Below are 19,664 nucleotides of genomic sequence, written 5' to 3'. Positions count from 1 at the left end.
GGTAACGTTCTCACTTCACAGACGTATAAAACGGAGAATAAATCACGTCAAATATGATACAAGAAGAGGAAAAGTAAAAGCAGAAGGTAGTGATCGATGAATGAGGTGCATAAAATGGACGGGATCAGTCTTCTAGAATAAACCAGAAGAACTGAAGAAGTAAACCCGTTTCTGGGAGTCACCCAGGTCGTTCAGTATCGTCACTGCTGGCGATAGTTGAACTCGTTAACTAATACTCAGGACACCCTTCTGGTCAGAAACAGAGAAAATAATCACAAAACCCGCCTGATTCAGACGTTCTAGACAAAGGGCAGAAGCCAAAGTGGAACAAGGAACGAAGAAGAACCGAGTCGGGGGAAGAGAGAGTCCATGAAGGCAACTCGGGGTATGAATATGAGGTTGACTTGCTTGCTCAGCAATTAAGAGTTAAGACCAGGATCGCGAGTGCGGCCCAGAAACAGTGGCGAAAAATTCAACGACGTGACCGTTGAACAAGAAGTGGCCCAACGGTAAGGATGGAGAGGGCTTGGAGGACAGTGAGAGGTGGGGTTGGTGAAGGTGGTCACGGGTCATTGGGACCAGAAGGGAGGGAGGGGCAGCCCCAAGCAGACGCTGGGAATTGATTCACGTCGTATAGATAAGGGAGGACCTGTACGAATATAGGCGGTGGGAGTGGGCGGAGAGTCAACAGCAGCTTTTGACGAGAGAGATTTTTGCCCTACTTCTCCAACATACATCTGCCTGCACCATAGCAAATTACCAATTCTGATTCCGATCTGGGCAATCTTCGTATTTATTGTGCTTTCCTTCGGAAGAGAGAGTAAAATTACTCCTAATCATCAGCTGAGTATTTTTGCTGTTGGTATTCTTTCTAATCTCTACACATTTCCCCGCTCCGTCGGGAATTCCCTCTGTCCCAACCATTCTCCGGCTTGGTAGTTTCCACCACCTGTCTAGGGTTGAGCCTTGGGATTTGACGGCAGACTTGAAAAGCCACCTACAGTTAAATAGTTATAATTTAAAATAATTTTTACTCAATTTCACAGGCAGAATAGTCTTGACTTATTATGAATTTTCTTTATTTTTAATATATTTAAAATTTTGACAATTTTTTTAAAAAATAAAAAGTCTCTCTCTTTTGCCAGATTTTATAAATCAACAAAATCTTGAGCTAGGCTTCTAGAAAAGCCAGGCTGCAAATCACCTAGCCCTCAGGTAGAAGGGTAGCCCTATTGTGGGGCACATAGGCTTATCAAGAATTTTCTTTTTTTTTTAGAAAAATTATTTTTAATATTTTAAAAAATTTGACATTTTTTAAAAATCATTAAAAAATTAAAAACTCTCTATTGCCTACATAGATCAACAAAATCTTGAGCCAGGCCGAAGCCAGGATGCCAAGAAGCCAAACACCTAGTCCCTCGACGAAAGAGTAGCCCTATTGTGGGGTAAAGAGACCTATCATGAATTTTCTATTTTTTTGGGAAAAATATTTTTAATATATTTTAAAAAAAATTAAAATAAAAACTCTCTCAATTGCTTGATTTTATAAATAAAAAAAATCTTAAGTTAGGCCTCAGAGAGAGGTACCCTACCCCTATTGTTACCTTACCCAATAAGATATTAAATATATAAATAAAATAGATTTAAATTTAGGTTTATCATTTATAAAAAATAAAAAATTAAATTACTTTAAAACTTGGCCGGCAAGAAACGACTCGCGGGCCACAGGAGGCTCACGGCATTGTGAAAGACGAAACTGCCAGTCACAGGTTCGGTGCGGCAAAACCGCGTGAACTTAGCAACGTGTGGCCCACGTTGTCTCCTTCTTTAAGCAAATTCCCACACTTCACTAGACTCTTTACTTACTATTCTTACTCGCACTCCGCCGCTTTCATACGTACTAGAAAAGACAAAAAACACAAAACGTTCTGGTTTGAATACTTCTAGAACAAGAAACTTCCCCGTTGCTTACTCGACGCGGTCTCACGATTCCTTCGTCAAGCGTCGGCTCTTCTTACTTACTATATCCCTCTGTAATTAATATTGGTTTTTTTACAGAAGAAAAGAAAAACTTTCCGAGTTCTTCTCTTTCTGGAGTGAATCGTGGTTTAGGACTCTGTAGTCTTTACTTGACCCTTGCGGCTTATAAATATATATTGGACTCCACTCATCTCCACCAACTTCCATTCTCTCCCTCCCCTCATAGACCCGAGCTCGCAGACGAAATCGATTCAAACCCTCGTTTTAATTCTTGAACAGATGGTAATGGTGATGAAGCGGTGCAGAGAGGGAGAAGGAGAAGTGGAGATGATGGATAACGTGGCGAGCACCCTGATGCTTCTCTCCAGCGGTAGTAATCAGCGCGATTCTTGTTCGAGTCATAGCACTTCTTCGACCTCCTCTTATAGCAGGGTCTTCGAGTGCAAAACCTGCAGCCGACAGTTCCCGTCTTTCCAGGCGCTCGGCGGCCACCGGGCGAGTCACAAGAGGGCGAGGTTGGGGGAGGATGCCCACGACAGGGCCTCGCAAGGGTCTCACGCCAGCCCCAAGGTCCACGCGTGCCCCATCTGCGGAACGGAGTTCGCCATGGGACAGGCCCTGGGTGGCCACATGAGGCGGCACAGGGCTGAGATCTCCAACCCCTTCTCCGCGACCAAGAAGACCAACGGCACCGGCAAAAAGCTCTACCTGGATTTGAACCATCCGCCCGTGGATAACGTCGGAGACTTTCTGGGGATCGGATTAGTAGGGAAGGTCCCCATGGTTCACTGATTTAATTTTTCCTTTTTTTTTTTGTTCTTTATTTATTCACCCTTCATCCAGCTATATGCACTTGCGAGTGTATATGCTTATATACTCATCGGAGATTTTTTTTTTCATGAGATTCTTTTATTGAATCTCCATGAATGAGATATTTAGATTTTATTTTGTACAGTTTTTGGACTTGGATGATAGATTCTATTAATAAACCAGTTTTTTAGGAAACTCTTCGAGTTCTATGGATTCAGCAATCACAATTTTACTTGATTTTTTCTTCTTTTTTTTTCTCACTTGTCGTTACATAGGGAAAAACAATAATTGGACCGACCCGAGTGGGGTAGACGACTCGAAACCTTAAACCCTAAACCCTAAACCGGCTGGGGTGAGATTTTAAGAAGTCATAATGATATAATCAAATTGAACCGACTGCGAAACCTGGTTGAACCGAGTTGAGTCAGACTTTGTCACGACTTTTATAACATTGATTTAGTTATCTAGATACACGTATTGCGAATTTTGTTCTTGTTTTCGGCTTCACTAAAGACATACCTATTTTTAGATAATAATTTTGGGTATTATTATCCATTTGGGCTAAGGACCCATGTATTTAAATAGTAAAGGTGGTTGGGACGAATGAAGTTCAGGTAGAGAGGAGAGGAACCTACCATCAATGAGTAGGCGCAAGAGAAGATTGATAGATTTCAAACATAAGGGGAATTTTTACAAAAATACAAGTGTTCTAACTATTTTGTTTTTGAAAAATTAGAAAATTTAATTAATTCATATAAATTCAAAATTACTTATCAGACACTAATACCAAAATCATAGGATTTCGATAACCTGAATTTTGATGTTCAAGAGATACTCCTTTAATAAGACATTCTAAATGTAGGATACTATAGTCTCGCTAATATTTGCTAGAAAACCCACGTTTCCTATTTTAATTTAGGCAACATATTCAATTATATTTTTAATTTAATGGAATGGGCTGAAATTTAATAGTCTAATTTTGGTAAGCCCATAAACTAATAAAATTGGAATATGAGTCATTTGAGTAGATACCAATATTGCCTTAATTAGGAAATTATGGGCACCCTGACTAACCAATATAAAAAGACATTATGGTTATGGTCCCCAAGAGACTAAATCACATACCTCTTCTCCCCATCTGGAAGAAATACAACAGTCCCAAGAGGAACTAAGGAGATTTCGTTGAAGACGATCATAACAAAACCAATCATCCATTCGTATCGATTGTCGTAGTAATTTTGCAACAAAAGGCAATCATTCATAATGGATCCAGGTATTTAACCCGAATCCATGAATCCTAATATTTTGGCATGATGTAAATTCTAAAAACTTTGATTTTTATAATCTAGGATGTATGCATCTAGATTCGGACTTGAGGATTGATTATCCAATAAGTGGTATCAGAGCAGTCATTGTTGTTAGATTATTGGGATTTCTCTGATATGGCGACATTTCCTGGAAAACGACGCTCTACGTAAGCTTATCGGAGTCCCCCAAGTGCCCCCCCCCCGGCGCTGCATGTGGCTGGAGGTTGAAGACAACCTCCACTGCATACAGGAAAGAAAAAAAAAATTGAAACTTAGGTAGGTTAAGTTTCATTTAATTAACGAGTCGACTCGGACTGGTTGCCCAGGATCAGGCTAGTTGAGACGAGTCGGACGGGTTGAGTCAGCTCACCCTTTCAAGTTCGTTGTGTCAACTTGCCGGAGAGAGGACCGAGCTAACTCGGTTTTCAAAATTAAATTTTTTGCACCAGCGAGGATTCGAACCCACGCGCACCCTTCAATTCAGGCGCCAGTGACCATTAGGCCCACTTGCATTCTTGTGTTATCATTAAAAAAAAAATTGTGAATTGCTTACTTTTCATTGAAATGTTATTCCTATTGTCATTTTGCTTAATTGGTCTAGTATTTTCAATCAAATTGATTGAAGCTATATGTTGCCAAAGTAACCTCTGTAGTGTAGATTAATTTGAATAAAAATACATAAATGTTTGTACGCAGTTATTTATGCAAACTATGCTCGGCCCAAAGGAAGACACAATTTGGCCAAATCAACAACATGCCTGTGATGATAAATGTGTAACGATTATAAATATTTTTCATGTGAACAATAGTATGTCCAAAGAAAGGCTATTGTTTGACAGAACTGATTGTCGGTATTTGATCATTGCATTGAGAGTACCACTTATAGTTAATTTCTCTGTTCAATTACTAGGAATTAATGTTGTACTAGGTATCTTGAGATGGGTCCCCAATTTGGATTGTTTTCTACATGTCTTTCTTTTTCTTTATTTGATAGGCTAGTTAATGTGAATATACTTGTTAATTTTTTTCTATATATAGTTTCTGTTGCTACTGTTATGAATGTTTCTGCCCAAATCAGCAATATCCCAATGCTGAGGGGGACAAACTTCAAGGTCGAAAAAGATACCGTGAAAATTGTCCTCGATTGTATAGATTTTGATCTTGCACTTCGGGCATAACAACCCACCTCTACACAAAAAAACCTCAATGAGGTTAAAATTGAGAAGTCGGATCGCTCTAACCGAATGTGCTTGATGATAATGAAACGCTCCATTCCGGAGGCATTTCAAGGCTATATTACTGAGAGCAAGAGGGCCAAGAAGTTCCTTGAAGAAATTGAACAATATTTTGCCAAGAACAAAAAGTCGAAGACAAGTAGCCTTTTAGCTAAACTCGTTTCAAAGAAGTATAAGGGCAAAGAGATCGTAAGGGAGTACATCATGAAAATATCTCATCTCGCGTCAAAACTCAAGTCAATTAAGTTGGAGCTATCTGAGGACTTGCTCGTGCACTTGGTTTTGATATTTCTTCCTGCACAGTTTGGGTAATTCAATGTGAGTTATAACACTCAAAAGGACAAATAGTCCCTCAATGAACTTATATCTCACTATGTACTAGAGGAAGAGAGGCAACAGCGGGATACGACTAAAAGTGCTCACTTGGCATCGACCTCTCAGAACAAAAAAAAAAAAAAAAAAGGTAAGGATGTTGCATAAGGATCTTCTCAGAATAAGACACAGAAGAAGCAGGATGAGGAGTTTATTTACTACTTCTGCAAGAAGCAGGGACACATGAAGAAGGAGTGTTCCAAGTATGCTGCCTGGCGTGTAAAGAAGGATATGCCTCTAACTTTAGTTTGATCTGAAGTTAAATTAGCTTCTATACCTAAAAATACTTGTTGGGTGGATTCTTGTGCTACCACTCACATAAATATGTCCTTTCGGGGTTGCCTATGGAGCCGACCGCCAAGTGATGCTGAAAAGTTCATCTATGTGGGCGATGACAATAAAGTTGCGATATAGGCTATAGGGACTTTTAGATTACAATTAAACACTGGGTTTTATGTGGATTTATATGAGACATTTGTTGCACCGTCTTTTAGGCGGAATTTAATTTCTATTCCTATTTTGGACAAATCAGGTTTTTCTTTTTAATTTGGAAATAATAAAGTTAGTCTCTTCCAAATAAACACTATGGTTCTAGGCCCCAAGAGACTAAATCACATACTATTTCTCTTCTCCCCGTCCAGAAGAGAGACGACGGTCCCAAGAGAAACTAAGGAGATTTAGTTGAGGAAAATCATAAAAAACCATTCATCCATTTGTATCGATTGTCGTAGTAATTCCGAAACAGAAGACGATTGTTCATAATGGATCCAAGTATTTAACCTGAATCCATGAATCATAATATTCTGGCATGAATCATAAACTCTTTGATTTTTATAATCTAGGATGTTTGCATCTACATTCGGACTTGAGGATTGATTATCCAACAATATTAACTATTAATTTTGTAGCACTAGAACTTTGATTTCCTTTTCTACTGTGAACAAAATCAAGAGCACATAACTAAAACTAAGGATGTGTTTGGAACACAGAAAGTGGAGAGAAAAGAAAAGTAAGAGAAGGGAATGTAAATTAGTATTTTTCTGTGTTGATTTCTATTGAATGATGAGATAATTTATACAAGAGTTTTACAATCTATAATTGTGATTCTCGCAATTTTATACAATCTATTTACAATAGTTGAGCTTATTTTTTATTTCAACTGTGATTTTCTCAACATTCCCCCTCAAGTTGGAGAATGAATGTCAAGAACTCCCAACTTGCGTATCATAGTTGAGAAGGTTTCTTTTCCCAATGGCTTGGTGAACACAACCGCTAGTTGATTTGTTGAAACAATATATTTGGTTACAATTGAACCATCTTGTATTTTGTCACGAATAAAATGATTATCCATCTCTATACATTTGGTTCTTTCATGAAAAACGGAATTGGCTGCTATGTGTAAGGCAATTGTGTTATCACAATATAACATTGTTGGCTCTGGATGTAATATTCTCAATTCTATCAATAATGATCGTAGCTAGGATAATTCACAACATGTAACTGTCATGGTTCTATATTCGACTTCTGTTGAGGAGAGAGATATGGTTCTACCTCTTTGTCTGCCAAGAAATAAGAGAATATCCCAAAAAAACACAATAACAAGATATTGGACAACCAACTCAATCATAAAAAAAAGCTTTTAAAAATAAATCGTTGTGAGAAGGGAAAAACAAACCTTGTCTTGGACTATTTTTTAAATAACACAACACACACAAGACAACCTCCATGTGTGGTTTACACGGTGCATGCATGAATCTGCTTAACACATGGACTGAATAGGTAATATCCGACTGGGTGATAGTCAAATAAATTAGGCGTCCAATAAGTCGCCTATACTGAGATGGATCGTTAAGCAATTCTCCTGAATCCGAAAGCTTTAAGTTTTGCTCTATTTAAAAATTCACAGGTTTAACACCCACCCAAAAAAATCTACCATCTTTTAAAATTTCCAAGTATATTTTCGTTGCGAGATGGAAATATCTTTCTTTGACCGAGAAACTTCGATGCCTAGAAAATATTTCAAATTACCCAAATCTTTAATCCAAAAATGACAATAGAGAAATTTCTTGAGAGCTAATATGATATTGACATTATTACTTGTAATAAGAATGTCATCAACATATATCAACAGAGTTGTAAAAGATTTTCCTTTCCGCTATGTAAATAACGAGTAATATGCTTTGGGGTGAACAAATCCAGCAACTTGGATAGTTGTAGAGAACTTGGAAAATCATTGACAGAAAACTTGTTTTAAGTCATATAACGACTTGTGAAGGCAGCACACAAGATTCTCCCCTTGTCGTCGAAGACCAGGAGGTGGAGACATATAAATTTCTCCATGGAGATCACCATGATGTTGACATCATTTTTGTGAAGAGACCAATTTTGGGCGGCTGTTAAAGTAAAAAAACAACAAACAGTAACCATTTTAGCAATGGGAGAAAAAGTGTCATGGTAATATATACCTTCCAATTGTGTGTAACCATTTGCAACCCAACAAGATTAGAAACATTCAATAGTACATTTGGGCAGCTGCTAAAGCCAAAAAACAACGAACAGTAACCATTTTAGCAATGGGAGAAAAAGTATCATGGTAATATATATTTTCCAATTGTGTGTAACCATTTGCAACCCAACAAGATTAGAAACACTCAATAGTACCATCCTAGTATCGTTTGAATTTTATATACCCAACGGCGGTGAACAATGACGAACGATGGCAAAAAATAGTGAGCAAAGAATAGTAGTGAACGGCGAGGAAAAGCTTGACGAACGACGACAAATAACTTAGCAAACTTTTTGAGAGAAAGAAGCGAAGGGCAGATAGAAGAAAAAACTAAAATTGCTTAACCTCCTGGCCGGATGAACGAGATCAATAGAGACAAGGCAGAGCGCTTACTCTGATACCATGTAAATTAGGGAAAAGGTTTATTTTTTCTTTTTTCCCAAAATTCTATTATTTGTGAGAGAAATTTGAGTAACTAAGCATGTGTTTAAAACACAGAGATAAGAGAAGAGAAAACGAAAGAAAATAAAAATAACACAATGAGGGCTAATCCAAGACAAAAACCATTTTGTATAAAACGCTATCTCAGTCATCCCATCGTGATTAATAACTATCTCAACCGTCCATCGTGATCGTGATCGAATAGTTAATATAACTGTTTCACATAGTTGCTTCGTAACGGATCAGCCGCAAAAGACACCCGCTTTACAAAGAGAACAAGACGATGCTGATGATATCGATCTTGACTCCGTCTCGAAAGCAAAAATCTGTGATTTTTCGCATCATCCGGTCTGGGCAGATTAAGGTTTAAGTGTACACATTACGACTCCCATTACATTGGGTAGTCGTTGATATCATTTTTTCATTACTTAAGGGTTGGCAACAAAATCGAGGCTCGAATAGTCACAATCATAAACCCTCGGTTCGTAACTGGTACGTGACAGCAGAGTCCAGAAATAGAGAGAGAGAGAGGAACAAACCCATGGAGAATATTTCTCTTCCTCTCGACCACTGCCCTTTTTACTTTTCCAGAGGCCACAGGGTAGAGAAGTGGATAGTAATGAAACAAAAGGAATCGAGATGATTGGGCAAAAATTAACAAATTATTGCAAGTAGGCGTGGAGGGGTTCTGTCAGACTCGAACAAAAACCAACCCTCCAGAGGCAACTCCAAATGATTTCTCCTGTTCGCCTTCTCTCGGCATTATATCTCTCTCCTTTTCTCTTAATCCCTCCGACACGCCTCTGAAAAAAAACTGCAAATTTTGGTTTGAACAGGGGAAAAGAAAGAAAACATTCTCTCCGCCCTCTCTACTAATTGTGCATTCTATTCTACACCCATAATCACACTCCCTCGATAAAACCGCGCATGACGTTTGCACTGCCCAACATGTCGTCTTGCTTCCTCCTAATCATTCGTCCATACCCTCCCAACTCGACACTCACCTAGCTTCGCAGCGAGGAAAGAGTCGCAGGAGCTTTTGTGCTGTTCTAGTGGAGCTTGCGACTCTTATCTGCTCTGCCGCGTGCTACCCTGCAGAACTATTCGCCTCTCTTTCTTCTCTTTTTCTGGCTCTTACGATTTCTGTATTAAAAAAACAATTATGGTGGTTACAGCCACCTCGCACGCCGAGCCGCGCCCTCTACCGGCAACTTTTACGCTCTCTTCAGTCGTTGTTCCTTGTTGCAGTGATTTGATGGGTCAGAAGTTCACCTCCCTCCTCTGGCTTAAAAGCTGGACGTTTGAAGATGATGAAGAGGATGGTTTCCCTGTTTCAGCCGTCGAAGCTGTTCCTGTCGTAATAGATGTTCTTCGGCTTCCACTCTGGCGTTGCTGCTGTAGCAATGTGCAGTGTACACTTTCCTGATCTTGCTTTCGTCGTTGTTGATTTTGCCGGCGACGGAGGGTGGGGCGGCTGTAAAGTCTATGTGTACGGAGAAAAGGGAATAGACTGGGCGGTGGTCGGAAAAGTTGGATTCTCCTCTTACGTAATACATCTGCTTTAGACCCTCCCCGCGCCACAGGATCCGGTCACACCTGCGGTAGAAATAAAGATTTAGTTAAATTTCATGGCTACATAGGAAAATGAATCTAAAATTCTCAACCAGATATTTGGCAAAAGATGACATGCTCTAAGGTGAAAAATAAACACTACTATGATTCCTGATTTGAAGGGGGGATTTAAAGTATGATCGGCGAGGACGTTACTGATATGAAAACTTGTCGGGTTAATTTATATATCACTGATTCGTTTGTAATGGAAAGAACCAACGGGAGCTGTTCTAACTTACCAGGCCGGAGTACGTCTCTTTTCTCTAGATTTGGTCAATTCAACTACGTAGCGATCAGAGTTTGCTATATACTTGTACGTAGGAGCAAAATAGATTCGTCCTTCTTCCCATCCTTTAAATACCCGACCGGCTCTTTGTTCAATTCTCAGCTGCCCAAATAAATGAAAGTTAATACAGAGCCTCAGTAACGGTAAATGGTTTCAAGGTGAACTCACTTGATCCTTTTCTAACAGTGCTTCCCAGTCTCTCTTCTGCAGTAGCTCATGGGTATCGCCGACGCCAGATGCAAGACGATAATTTAAATCTCCAAGCCATATAATTTTACTGCAAGAACAAAAAACTGTCACTGATGATCTAAACAAAATTACCTGAATAATGCTCAGCTAACTTGACCAAAAGAGACTTACTCATGATCTAAGATGTATTCTGGGGAAAATGGTACACCAGGTAATCTTGAAGAGGAAGGGAAACGAGTTTTTTTTAAGATTTCCATGAAATCCGTGTTTCTCCGGATCTCATCGCCTTCTTTCGCACCGGACGCTAAATGGGTGCATACAAAGCAAAACGTCGCTTGGTTGAGAGTCATGCTAATGGAGATTGATCCCTGTAGATAAAAAGTTCAAATGATCAGAAATAAAGCGATATAAACCATAAAATTACTGAAAGTAATCCCCAATGAAGATGATGAAAAATGAAAATAGATATTCAATCAAGAAGCAGATTAATTGTGTTCAGACTAAGGAGGTAGGTAACTAGTAGCAGGAGATGGATACGTCGTTTTTTTACAGCTGCACGAATGGGTAGGTTCTGCGGAGAAAACAGCAAATAACTACCAAGAGAGCCATTTTGGCCAATCTTGATGGTCCTACCCTCAAGACGTTTTCCCTCAATGTCTGTAAATTCAATAAAAGAACCAGCTGGAGGGTACCTTGTTTCCCAAATAGCCCATGATCCCTCTCCCAACGCAAGAAACTTTCAAGTTGCAGATATGTCTACATAGATCTCGCCTAACCCACACGCAGAGGAAGAGCCCGACCATCTGCTTGCTGGCGGCCAAGCAATAATACCTATTTTCTCCGTGTTCGTGGCTGCCGAAGCAGTCACTGCGCGAATCGAGCTCGCCTGAGAAATCCTCGTATTCCTCTTCTAGTTCGTCGTCATTCAAGGAGAAGAGGTCGGAGAAACTAACTCTGTGTGTCTGAATCCGCTGCCAGTCGTATGGAAGGGCAGACTCCGCCGGACGAGGGGCTCTCCCGTAATGTTGTACGAGTGTTGGGTCCATTTTGTGGCTACTGTTCAAAGTGCTGCGTATCAGAGAAAGCCACTTTGCTGAGGCTCCCTTGTCCTCTGCGCCCAATACGTTCCCTGCATTTAAAGGGACGATTTCCTGGAACCTGATTTGTTCAGAAAAAGAGTCGGGAATGCATCCAGGACGAAACAAACAAAACCCCTCATAGCCAAATCGCTAGTTTTGGGCAAAGAAAGAAAATAAGAAACATGACATTACCCAAGAACGTAGATGTCAGCTGGAGTTGGTGAATCCAACCAATCTTTCAAGTTCAAGCCCCCGTGTGGGGCTTTTCCGCCTACATTCCATGTGCCCACAAACATCCTTAAGTTCTCAGTGGTGGAAGTGGCCGGCGACTCCGGGTCAGAACGTGGCTGTTTTAGAAATTCAGGGACTCCTCCGGCCAGCCTGCCTGTTAAAAGAAAGGAAAAGATGATCAATGCAAATGTAAAATATGATAAGGAAGTAAAAAGGTAAAGAAGTGGACAGGGCATCGCCTGAAATTTCTTTGTCGGAACAACTCTTCCTTCTCTGTTCTGAACAAGGAAAAACACATTGAGGCATGAGAGCGAGGGATAGAGAGATCTACGGCGACTTCCATTACAAAAAAAAGTTAAAGATGGAGAGATAGTACTCACCGTTTACAGTGTTATCGCAATAAAACTCATCAGCTCTTGTTCTAATGTTCAGCCATTTTCTCACGATAGTTTTTGTCCATGATGACTGAAAATGATCAAATTCAAGCGAACATACTTATATTTCCTATCAAACAAACGAAGTTGTGTAGCTTTTGCAATTAATTAAACTGAAAATACAAAGAAAGTTACCTTCTCGTATCCGCTGTGATTTGTTCTCATTTTTAACTCTCAAAAAGCATTAGCCAACATTTTCTGAAACAAGGCAGAGTTGATAGTCATTTCTCAGAGACATGTTTTGAAAGATTCTCGTTCCAGTGATCAGCCATAATAAAAATAAGATAAAGCAAAGCAAGTCGAAGAAAACCGCGCAGTTCCTTTTTGCACCATCCGCTGTTTATGAACAAGTGACTTGAAGGAAAAGGGAAGCAAAAATAAATAAGTGAAAATTTTGATGGAGAAACAGAGTATATCTTGAGTAGAATAAAGAAGATTTAGAGCTAGAAACAGGTTAGAAGGTCCCTTTTCCCTTCAAGAAATGTTGTTTTATAACTTTAGAGCCTTTACAACTCGCCATCGACATAAAAATTAATCGAAAGAAAGCTCTCGAGCATTAGAACTTCTAATGGAGGAGAAGCGACGGTTTTTCTCCGCAAAAAGGGTGGCAATAAACAGTAAATTCAAGAATGTTTTTGGCATACAGAGTAACAAAAAGAGTGGAAACAGTAGATTAGAAGAGGACGAAAACTCTTAAATCCAAATGATACCTTGATTCAGAATCTAAGCACGAAGAGACAGCGGACATGTGAATGTAATGGAGGATAACGAGTCCGCGATCCTTCATAAGGACAGAAGCGTATAGGATCGCGGAACCATCTCCAACAAAAAAAAGAAAAAAGAACCTACTATTCTCGAATTTAAAGCATTAAAAGTTCCAACATTGATCTGAAACATGAATCCCCTCCCGAAAGCAGCCAAAATAATACGAAGGAGAATAGAAAAACATCACATGAAATCAAAAAGTCCAATCGAACTGTGAGAAACTGAAATGAAAAGACCACTTACAGGAGTCTGAAAGAATCAATAGCGGATTGATGACGCAACGCTTTTCCAGTGGCCGTGATGTTTCAGTAGTAGAAAAAGAAGAAGAAGAAAAACACGCCAAGCTATTCAAGGAGGTAGAAACTTGCCGACGACCTGCTTTTTTTCTCTGTATCGAAAATTTTTAAATGGATGTTAAAATGTATCAGTGGAGTGACGGAGAAGAGGAAGAAGGTGACTTCTCTTTTCTGTCGAAAAGCAGGTCGAGAGCGCATGGTCTGGTTCTTGTAGAGAAAGGCCGAGAAGAGGGAAGGGCAAGGAAGAGAGAGAATGGCGATTGAGGATTGAGGAACTGTGTCGGGGTGGGGCCAGTGTGTCATGTGGGCCCGACCTTTTTACCCTCTCCTTCATGTGACAGCGCCATCGCCCTGGTCAAACGATGCTGTGAGTAAAATGGAAGAATAATATTTGACGAAGAGAAGAAGAAAGAGGAATTCAATACTTGATGGTTTGATCTCCCCGTAACTACTTTTAATCTTTTTAAAAGGGGTGGTGGGATTTTATTCGTCTTTGTATATCGAGCTTGGGCTGGCAAAAGTCTGCACGATCTTGCATGAATGGAGTCTGTGCTGTTTAGAGTTTGTAAAAGGGGTTTGAAGCAGAAGGGAGTGGGCATTGACATGGAAGAAGCCAAGAGATGGCTAATGAGATTCCATGAACGATAATTCGATAAAAGTATCGATCCTCATTAAAAACCGATGTTTCAAAGGCGTTCAAGTTTTCTATCTGAGCTTATCATTTTAACCATCTCCACTGGAGGCACTGGAGATTTTCCAATACGCAGCTCAAGAAATACTGGAGATGATTAATGGTTAACATAGAATTCTGAACAGAGGATCTGAAATCTGCACTGGGTTGGTCGAGCTGCAGATCTCTTCACGTGAAAGACACGCGCCGGCCTCAGGCGAGAACCCACTTTCTCCTCTACTCCCCCCACCGCCACGACAATCCTCATGTGGCCTTGTGTTTCGGGAATGGCTTCCACTCACAGCCACTGTTTCTCACCTAATCAATTGCATTTACAGACTAAATAAAACCCCCCGAAGCTCCACTTCGCTGTCTTCCTTCTCCCCCCCCCCCCCCCCCCCTCTACCCTCTTTCAGGCTTTTCGTCGAACACTTGACACCCCTGACTACCCATTAAGAAAACGAAGCATCTGTGTGTCTGTAATGAGTCGAGCTAATGCTCTCATTTGCAAAGGAGTTGTTTTGGGTCCTTTTTTTTCTGGGAGAAAAGAAACATGTGGCAGCCAGCTTAAAGCCCCCATAATCTTAACTTGAATTGGAATCAAACAGATGCAGACCTCCTTTTCAAGGCCTGTAGTGAACTAGTATAATGGAAGATTTGAGGGTCTGCAACCCACAAGGAAAGATCCTCTAAATCATGTTTAGTTTCACAGTTAAAAAACCTAACCCAACATCGGTATTCTTCATTAGGTATGAGAACAAGCTCGAAGAAGGTGAAAGAGTGATGAATTTTATTATGGGGTAGCACCACTTTCCTCTATGAGTGGTGGGGTTTCTTGAAGTCCTAATCATGGAGCCTTTTGCCTTAAAAATGGTGGATTAGTGCTTTAATCAATTAACTGATGTGGGTTTAGGTTTGACCACTTCAAAAAGCCCTTCTTCAATTATTGTTTCCGTCACTGAAACACAGAACCTGCATCACATTTTAGAATTAACTTAGGTGGGGATTAGTTTTAATGTCACTATTTGATGTATAAAATCCTCTCACTAATTTTTTTTTCTAGTGCTTGAGCTTTCTGAAACACCCATTAAGGAAAAAAGTGACGAGTGGTCGGCCCAATGGTTCACTCCCAAAGTCAAGGAATCTCCAATAAAATGGGCAGTTCAGAGCAGTAATCACCATCAGATTGCGTGGTCATATAAGGCAACCTTAATCACGTAAGGAGTGATGTCAGCTAAATTGCTCGTGTGCATGTCTTCTTGCAAGAAATTAAAAGAATACTTTGGAATTGGATGGTTAAATTAAGCCGTGGGGGATTGTTAATGGGTTTAGGTGATGAAGATATGTTTTCAATGCATTGAACTGGAAGAAATCTCCAGAACAGGAGGCATGATAGTGGGAAAATGATTAATCCTGCTTTCGGTATCCGGATATATTTTAATTGCAAGTTGAAATTTGAAAATCGATTCGAACCATTGAAGCTGATAAGCTGTTTAGTTAAATTAGTTCTGAATCAGATTATAAAGTGACAAGCAAGGACAGTGAAGAAACATGGCTGATGATGGATTTTATTCACTTTTTTATCATTCACGGAAGGTTTTCTCTTTTCCCGGTATTGGAATATTTATTTGTATCGACCGGGCCAGTCCTTGTATAAGATCCGTGGGGTTACTTTCCTAAAAGGTTTGAGCCTTTTAGCGCACTGGTTGCAACATAGTATCAGAGCAAGTTGGTCCCGAGTTCGAATCCCACTCCCACCGAATTTGTCCTGGGTTTTTTCTAGGAATTTGTCCACGGGCTTTCCCCGTGGAATATTTGTTTATATCGATCGGGTCAGTCCTTGCATAAGATCCATAGGGTTGCTTTCCTAAAAGGTTCGAGCCTTTTAGCGCACTGGTTTCAATACCCAAAACTGTAACCAGCGAGCTAAAAGCTACAAAAGCAAGTTCTCACATCATTTTGTTAGACAAAACATCCGCGCAGGCCCCGTTTTTACCGAGGAAATATTTCAACCGAGCTCTCAGAGTACTGGAACGATTTCAGGTAATAGAGTTTGAAATATGAACAATTAACTATGGCTTTCTGCATTTCGCTGCCATCGTTTATGAGGCCACTGTAGTTAAGAACCAAAAGCAAAATCAAGAACACAGTAAGGTATATTGCAGAATATGTGAAAATGGTTTCTTACGCTTAAGGGGGAGATTTTAATGCGATTTCCGGAAGAGAAAGTACCTCAGACAAATATGGGACCATGTTGTTATTCACTCTAAGAAGGGAACTTAATAGGTTCCTGCTGCATCGCTTTATGTGTTAGAAAATCGTAATCTTAAATCATAATCCAAATTTTTTATCACGTTAGAATATTAGGATTCGGGATACATACCTGGATCCATTCCAAAATTTCATCTTTCTTATGCAAAATTACTGTGACGAACAAATGAATGGTTTATGATCTTCCTTAACTGAATTACCTTTATTCCACTATGGGACCATCGTGACTCTTCCGAATGGGAAGAAGAGAAATCGTGTTGGATTTTGTGTATTGGGGACCACAACCCTGATGTTCTATTTATATTGTTTAATTAGGGTTCTCATAATTCCCTAATTAAGACAATATGAGTATCTACTCAATTAGCCCATATTCATTCTTTAGCAGTCTATGGGCTTACCAAAATTACACCACTTAATTTTAGCCCATATTATATATAATTGATTAAAATATGTTGCCCAATTTAGGAAACGTGAGTTTCCTAACAATCTCCCACTTGGGTTACATATCATTCTTGAAACAATTATATCACAAATTCTTTAGTTGCGCATTTGTATACTATAGAACCATCTTATATATTAATAATGGAACCACCACGACTGTCATCACAATACAGTTGTGACTAAACCACGGTGATCACCATATTAATACACTCAATGACATAAATCAAATATGGATGAGTAGCATGGAAATTATATGCAATGTGATCTCGGACATGCCTATTTTCCAACTGGTCCTTCTTTAGTCTTAGTGAGATCTTTCCAAAGTCCTTAATGCAATGTGAACATTGCACATAAAAAGATTCTTTCAAGATCATTATTAGGACACTGTTTGAGACTTAACTTGTCTCCTTTAGCGATAGGTGTGTCTCCTGGTTTACTATCTTTCATATCGAATCTGCTCAAAACCTTATTGATATAGCTCTTTTGTGACAACCTAAGGATACCTTGAGAACGATCTCTAAGCATTTGTATACCTAATACAAAAGTGGCATCACCAAGATCTTTCATCTCGAATTTCTTCGTCAGAAATTTCTTGGTTTCGTGCAGTAAGCCTATATCGCTACTAGCGAGCAGAATATCATCGACACATAATATCAGAAAAATGTATTTACTCCCACTGAACTTATAATATACACAGTCATCAACAACATTCGCCTCAAAACCATACGAGGTTATGACTTGATGGAACTTGTGATACCATTGATGGGAAACCTGTTTGAGACCATAGACGTATTTATTTAATTTACAGACCATAGACTTTGGATCACTAAATACAAAGTTTTCTGGTTGTACCATATAAATCGTCTCATCAATGTCTCCATTGAGAAAAACAGTTTTCATATCCATCTAATAAAGCTCTAGATCTAAATGAGCCACTAGTGTCATTATTGTTCTGAAAGAGTCTTTCGAAGATACCGGAAAGAAAGTCTCTTTATAGTATCTATGCTTTCCCTTTGAGTAAAGCCTTTAGCGACTAGACGGACCTTATATCTCTCAACATTACCCTTTAAATCCCTCTTGGATTTAAATATCCATTTACAACCAATGGGCTTAGCACCTTTAGGCACCTCGATGAGATCCCAAACTTCATTGTCATTCATAGACTTCATCTCATCCTTCATGGCATCAATCCACTTTTGAGAGTTAGAACTGCACAAGGCTTGACAGAAGTTAATTGGGTCATCTTCTGTCAATCAGACGCCATCCTCATGTTCTTAGAAAAATATGATATAGTCATCTGGAATTGCATTTCTCCTCTCCCTAGTGAATCTCCTTAATGGTACTTCTTGAGGTTGTTGAGTTTGTTCTAAAGGTGGTGTAAGAGGAAGAATCTCATTGTTGTCTTGATTTGGAACAATGTCAGGAATAGGAGCCTGAACGTTGTCCTCTAGAACAATAGGTATGGAGACCTGATCACTGTCAATAAAAAAATCTTCTTCAAAGACAACATTCCTTATGTTTTCTTCCCCTCCAAACTCAATATCCTCAAGGAATCTCGCATTTCCCGTTTCAAAGAAGGATCTTGATGTGGGATCGTAAAACTTATAGCCTCGAGATCGTTCAACGTGACAACCGAAATAACAGTTAACCATCCTTCAGTCCATTTTTCTTTCATGTGGCCTATAAGGTCGTGCCTCAGTTGGACAACCCCAAATGTGCAAGTGCCTAATGCTATGCTTCTTGCCTGTCCAAAGCTCGTAGCGGGTTTTGACAACTACTTTGCTCATTACCCTGTTAAGGATGTACACTGCGGTCTTTAAAGCTTCTCCCCAAAGTGACTCTGGAAAATAAGAATGACTGATCATACTCCTTACCATATCCTTAAGAGTTCGGTTTCATCGTTCTGCAACATCGTTCATGCTGGGTTTGCCCGGCATGGTGTATTGCGGAACAATTCCACACTCTTTGAGGAAAATCGTGAAGGGTCCTGGACGTTATTCTCCTGATACATCATACCTTCTGTAGTATTCACCACCACGATCGGATTTGACAACCTTTATTTTCTTTCCAAGTTGAAGTTCAACTTCAGCTTTGAAAGACTTGAAGACGTCCAGGTATTGTGACTTCTCATGTATTAAATATAGGTAACCGAATCTAGAGTAATCGTCTATGAACGTAATGAAGTATTGTTGTCCATTCCATGAAGTTGTAGGGAATGGACCACAGATATCTGTATGTATAAGTTCTAAGACATCTATAGTTCTTTCGGCACCTAATTTTCTAACGTTTGTTTGTTTCCCCTTAATGCACTCAACACAAACTTGGAAGTTTGTAGTATCTAGGGGTTCAAGAATTTCATCCGACACAAGCCTTTGAATTCTCTGTTTAGAGATGTGTCCTAAACGTTTGTGCCATAATGTGGTGGAATTCTCACTTAAGTTTTGCTTTGTACCACGTGAACTTGTTTGCAATATTTCTCTATAGAAACTAACAACATCAAGCATATACAAATTATCAATTAAGGGATCGGAACCAACAAATTTTGAATTTTGGTAGAGACTAACTTTGTTATTTCCAAAAAACAAAGAAAAACCTGATTTTTCCAAAATGAAAATAGAAATTAAATTTCACCTTATAGACGGTGCAACAAATGTCTCAAATAAATCCAAAGAAAATCCAATGTTTAATTATAATTTGAAAGTTCCTATAGCCTCTACCGCAACTTTATTGTCGTCGCCCA

At 39.4% G+C, this 19,664-nt stretch overlaps 2 protein-coding genes across 2 annotated transcripts; one reads left to right on the top strand and one right to left on the bottom strand.

Moving 5' to 3' along the window:
* The first annotated feature begins 2,259 nt into the window (after positions 1 to 2,259).
* Positions 2,260 to 2,772, top strand: LOC137965359 (zinc finger protein ZAT12-like). Its single transcript, XM_068811664.1, has one exon. It carries the CDS (start codon positions 2,260 to 2,262, stop codon positions 2,770 to 2,772), a length of 513 nt encoding a protein of 170 aa, XP_068667765.1.
* Positions 2,773 to 9,937: 7,165 nt separating this feature from the next.
* Positions 9,938 to 12,646, bottom strand: LOC137965357 (type I inositol polyphosphate 5-phosphatase 8-like). Its single transcript, XM_068811663.1, has 9 exons — positions 12,617 to 12,646; positions 12,425 to 12,512; positions 12,287 to 12,331; positions 12,009 to 12,201; positions 11,430 to 11,895; positions 10,909 to 11,105; positions 10,717 to 10,825; positions 10,502 to 10,650; positions 9,938 to 10,247 (listed from the first exon to the last, which is right to left on the bottom strand). The coding sequence occupies exons 1-9, from the start codon at positions 12,644 to 12,646 to the stop codon at positions 9,938 to 9,940; spliced, it is 1,587 nt and encodes a 528-aa protein (XP_068667764.1).
* Positions 12,647 to 19,664: the final 7,018 nt, after the last annotated feature.

Source organism: Aristolochia californica, unplaced genomic scaffold (genome assembly GCF_029961685.1).
Source record: "Aristolochia californica isolate CCGP_79_NKW_82.1479 unplaced genomic scaffold, dmAriCali1.0.hap1 SCAF_5, whole genome shotgun sequence".
Taxonomy (NCBI): domain Eukaryota; kingdom Viridiplantae; phylum Streptophyta; class Magnoliopsida; order Piperales; family Aristolochiaceae; genus Aristolochia; species Aristolochia californica.
Note: the sequence above shows the minus strand (reverse complement) of the source record. Positions and strands in the feature narration are given on the sequence as shown.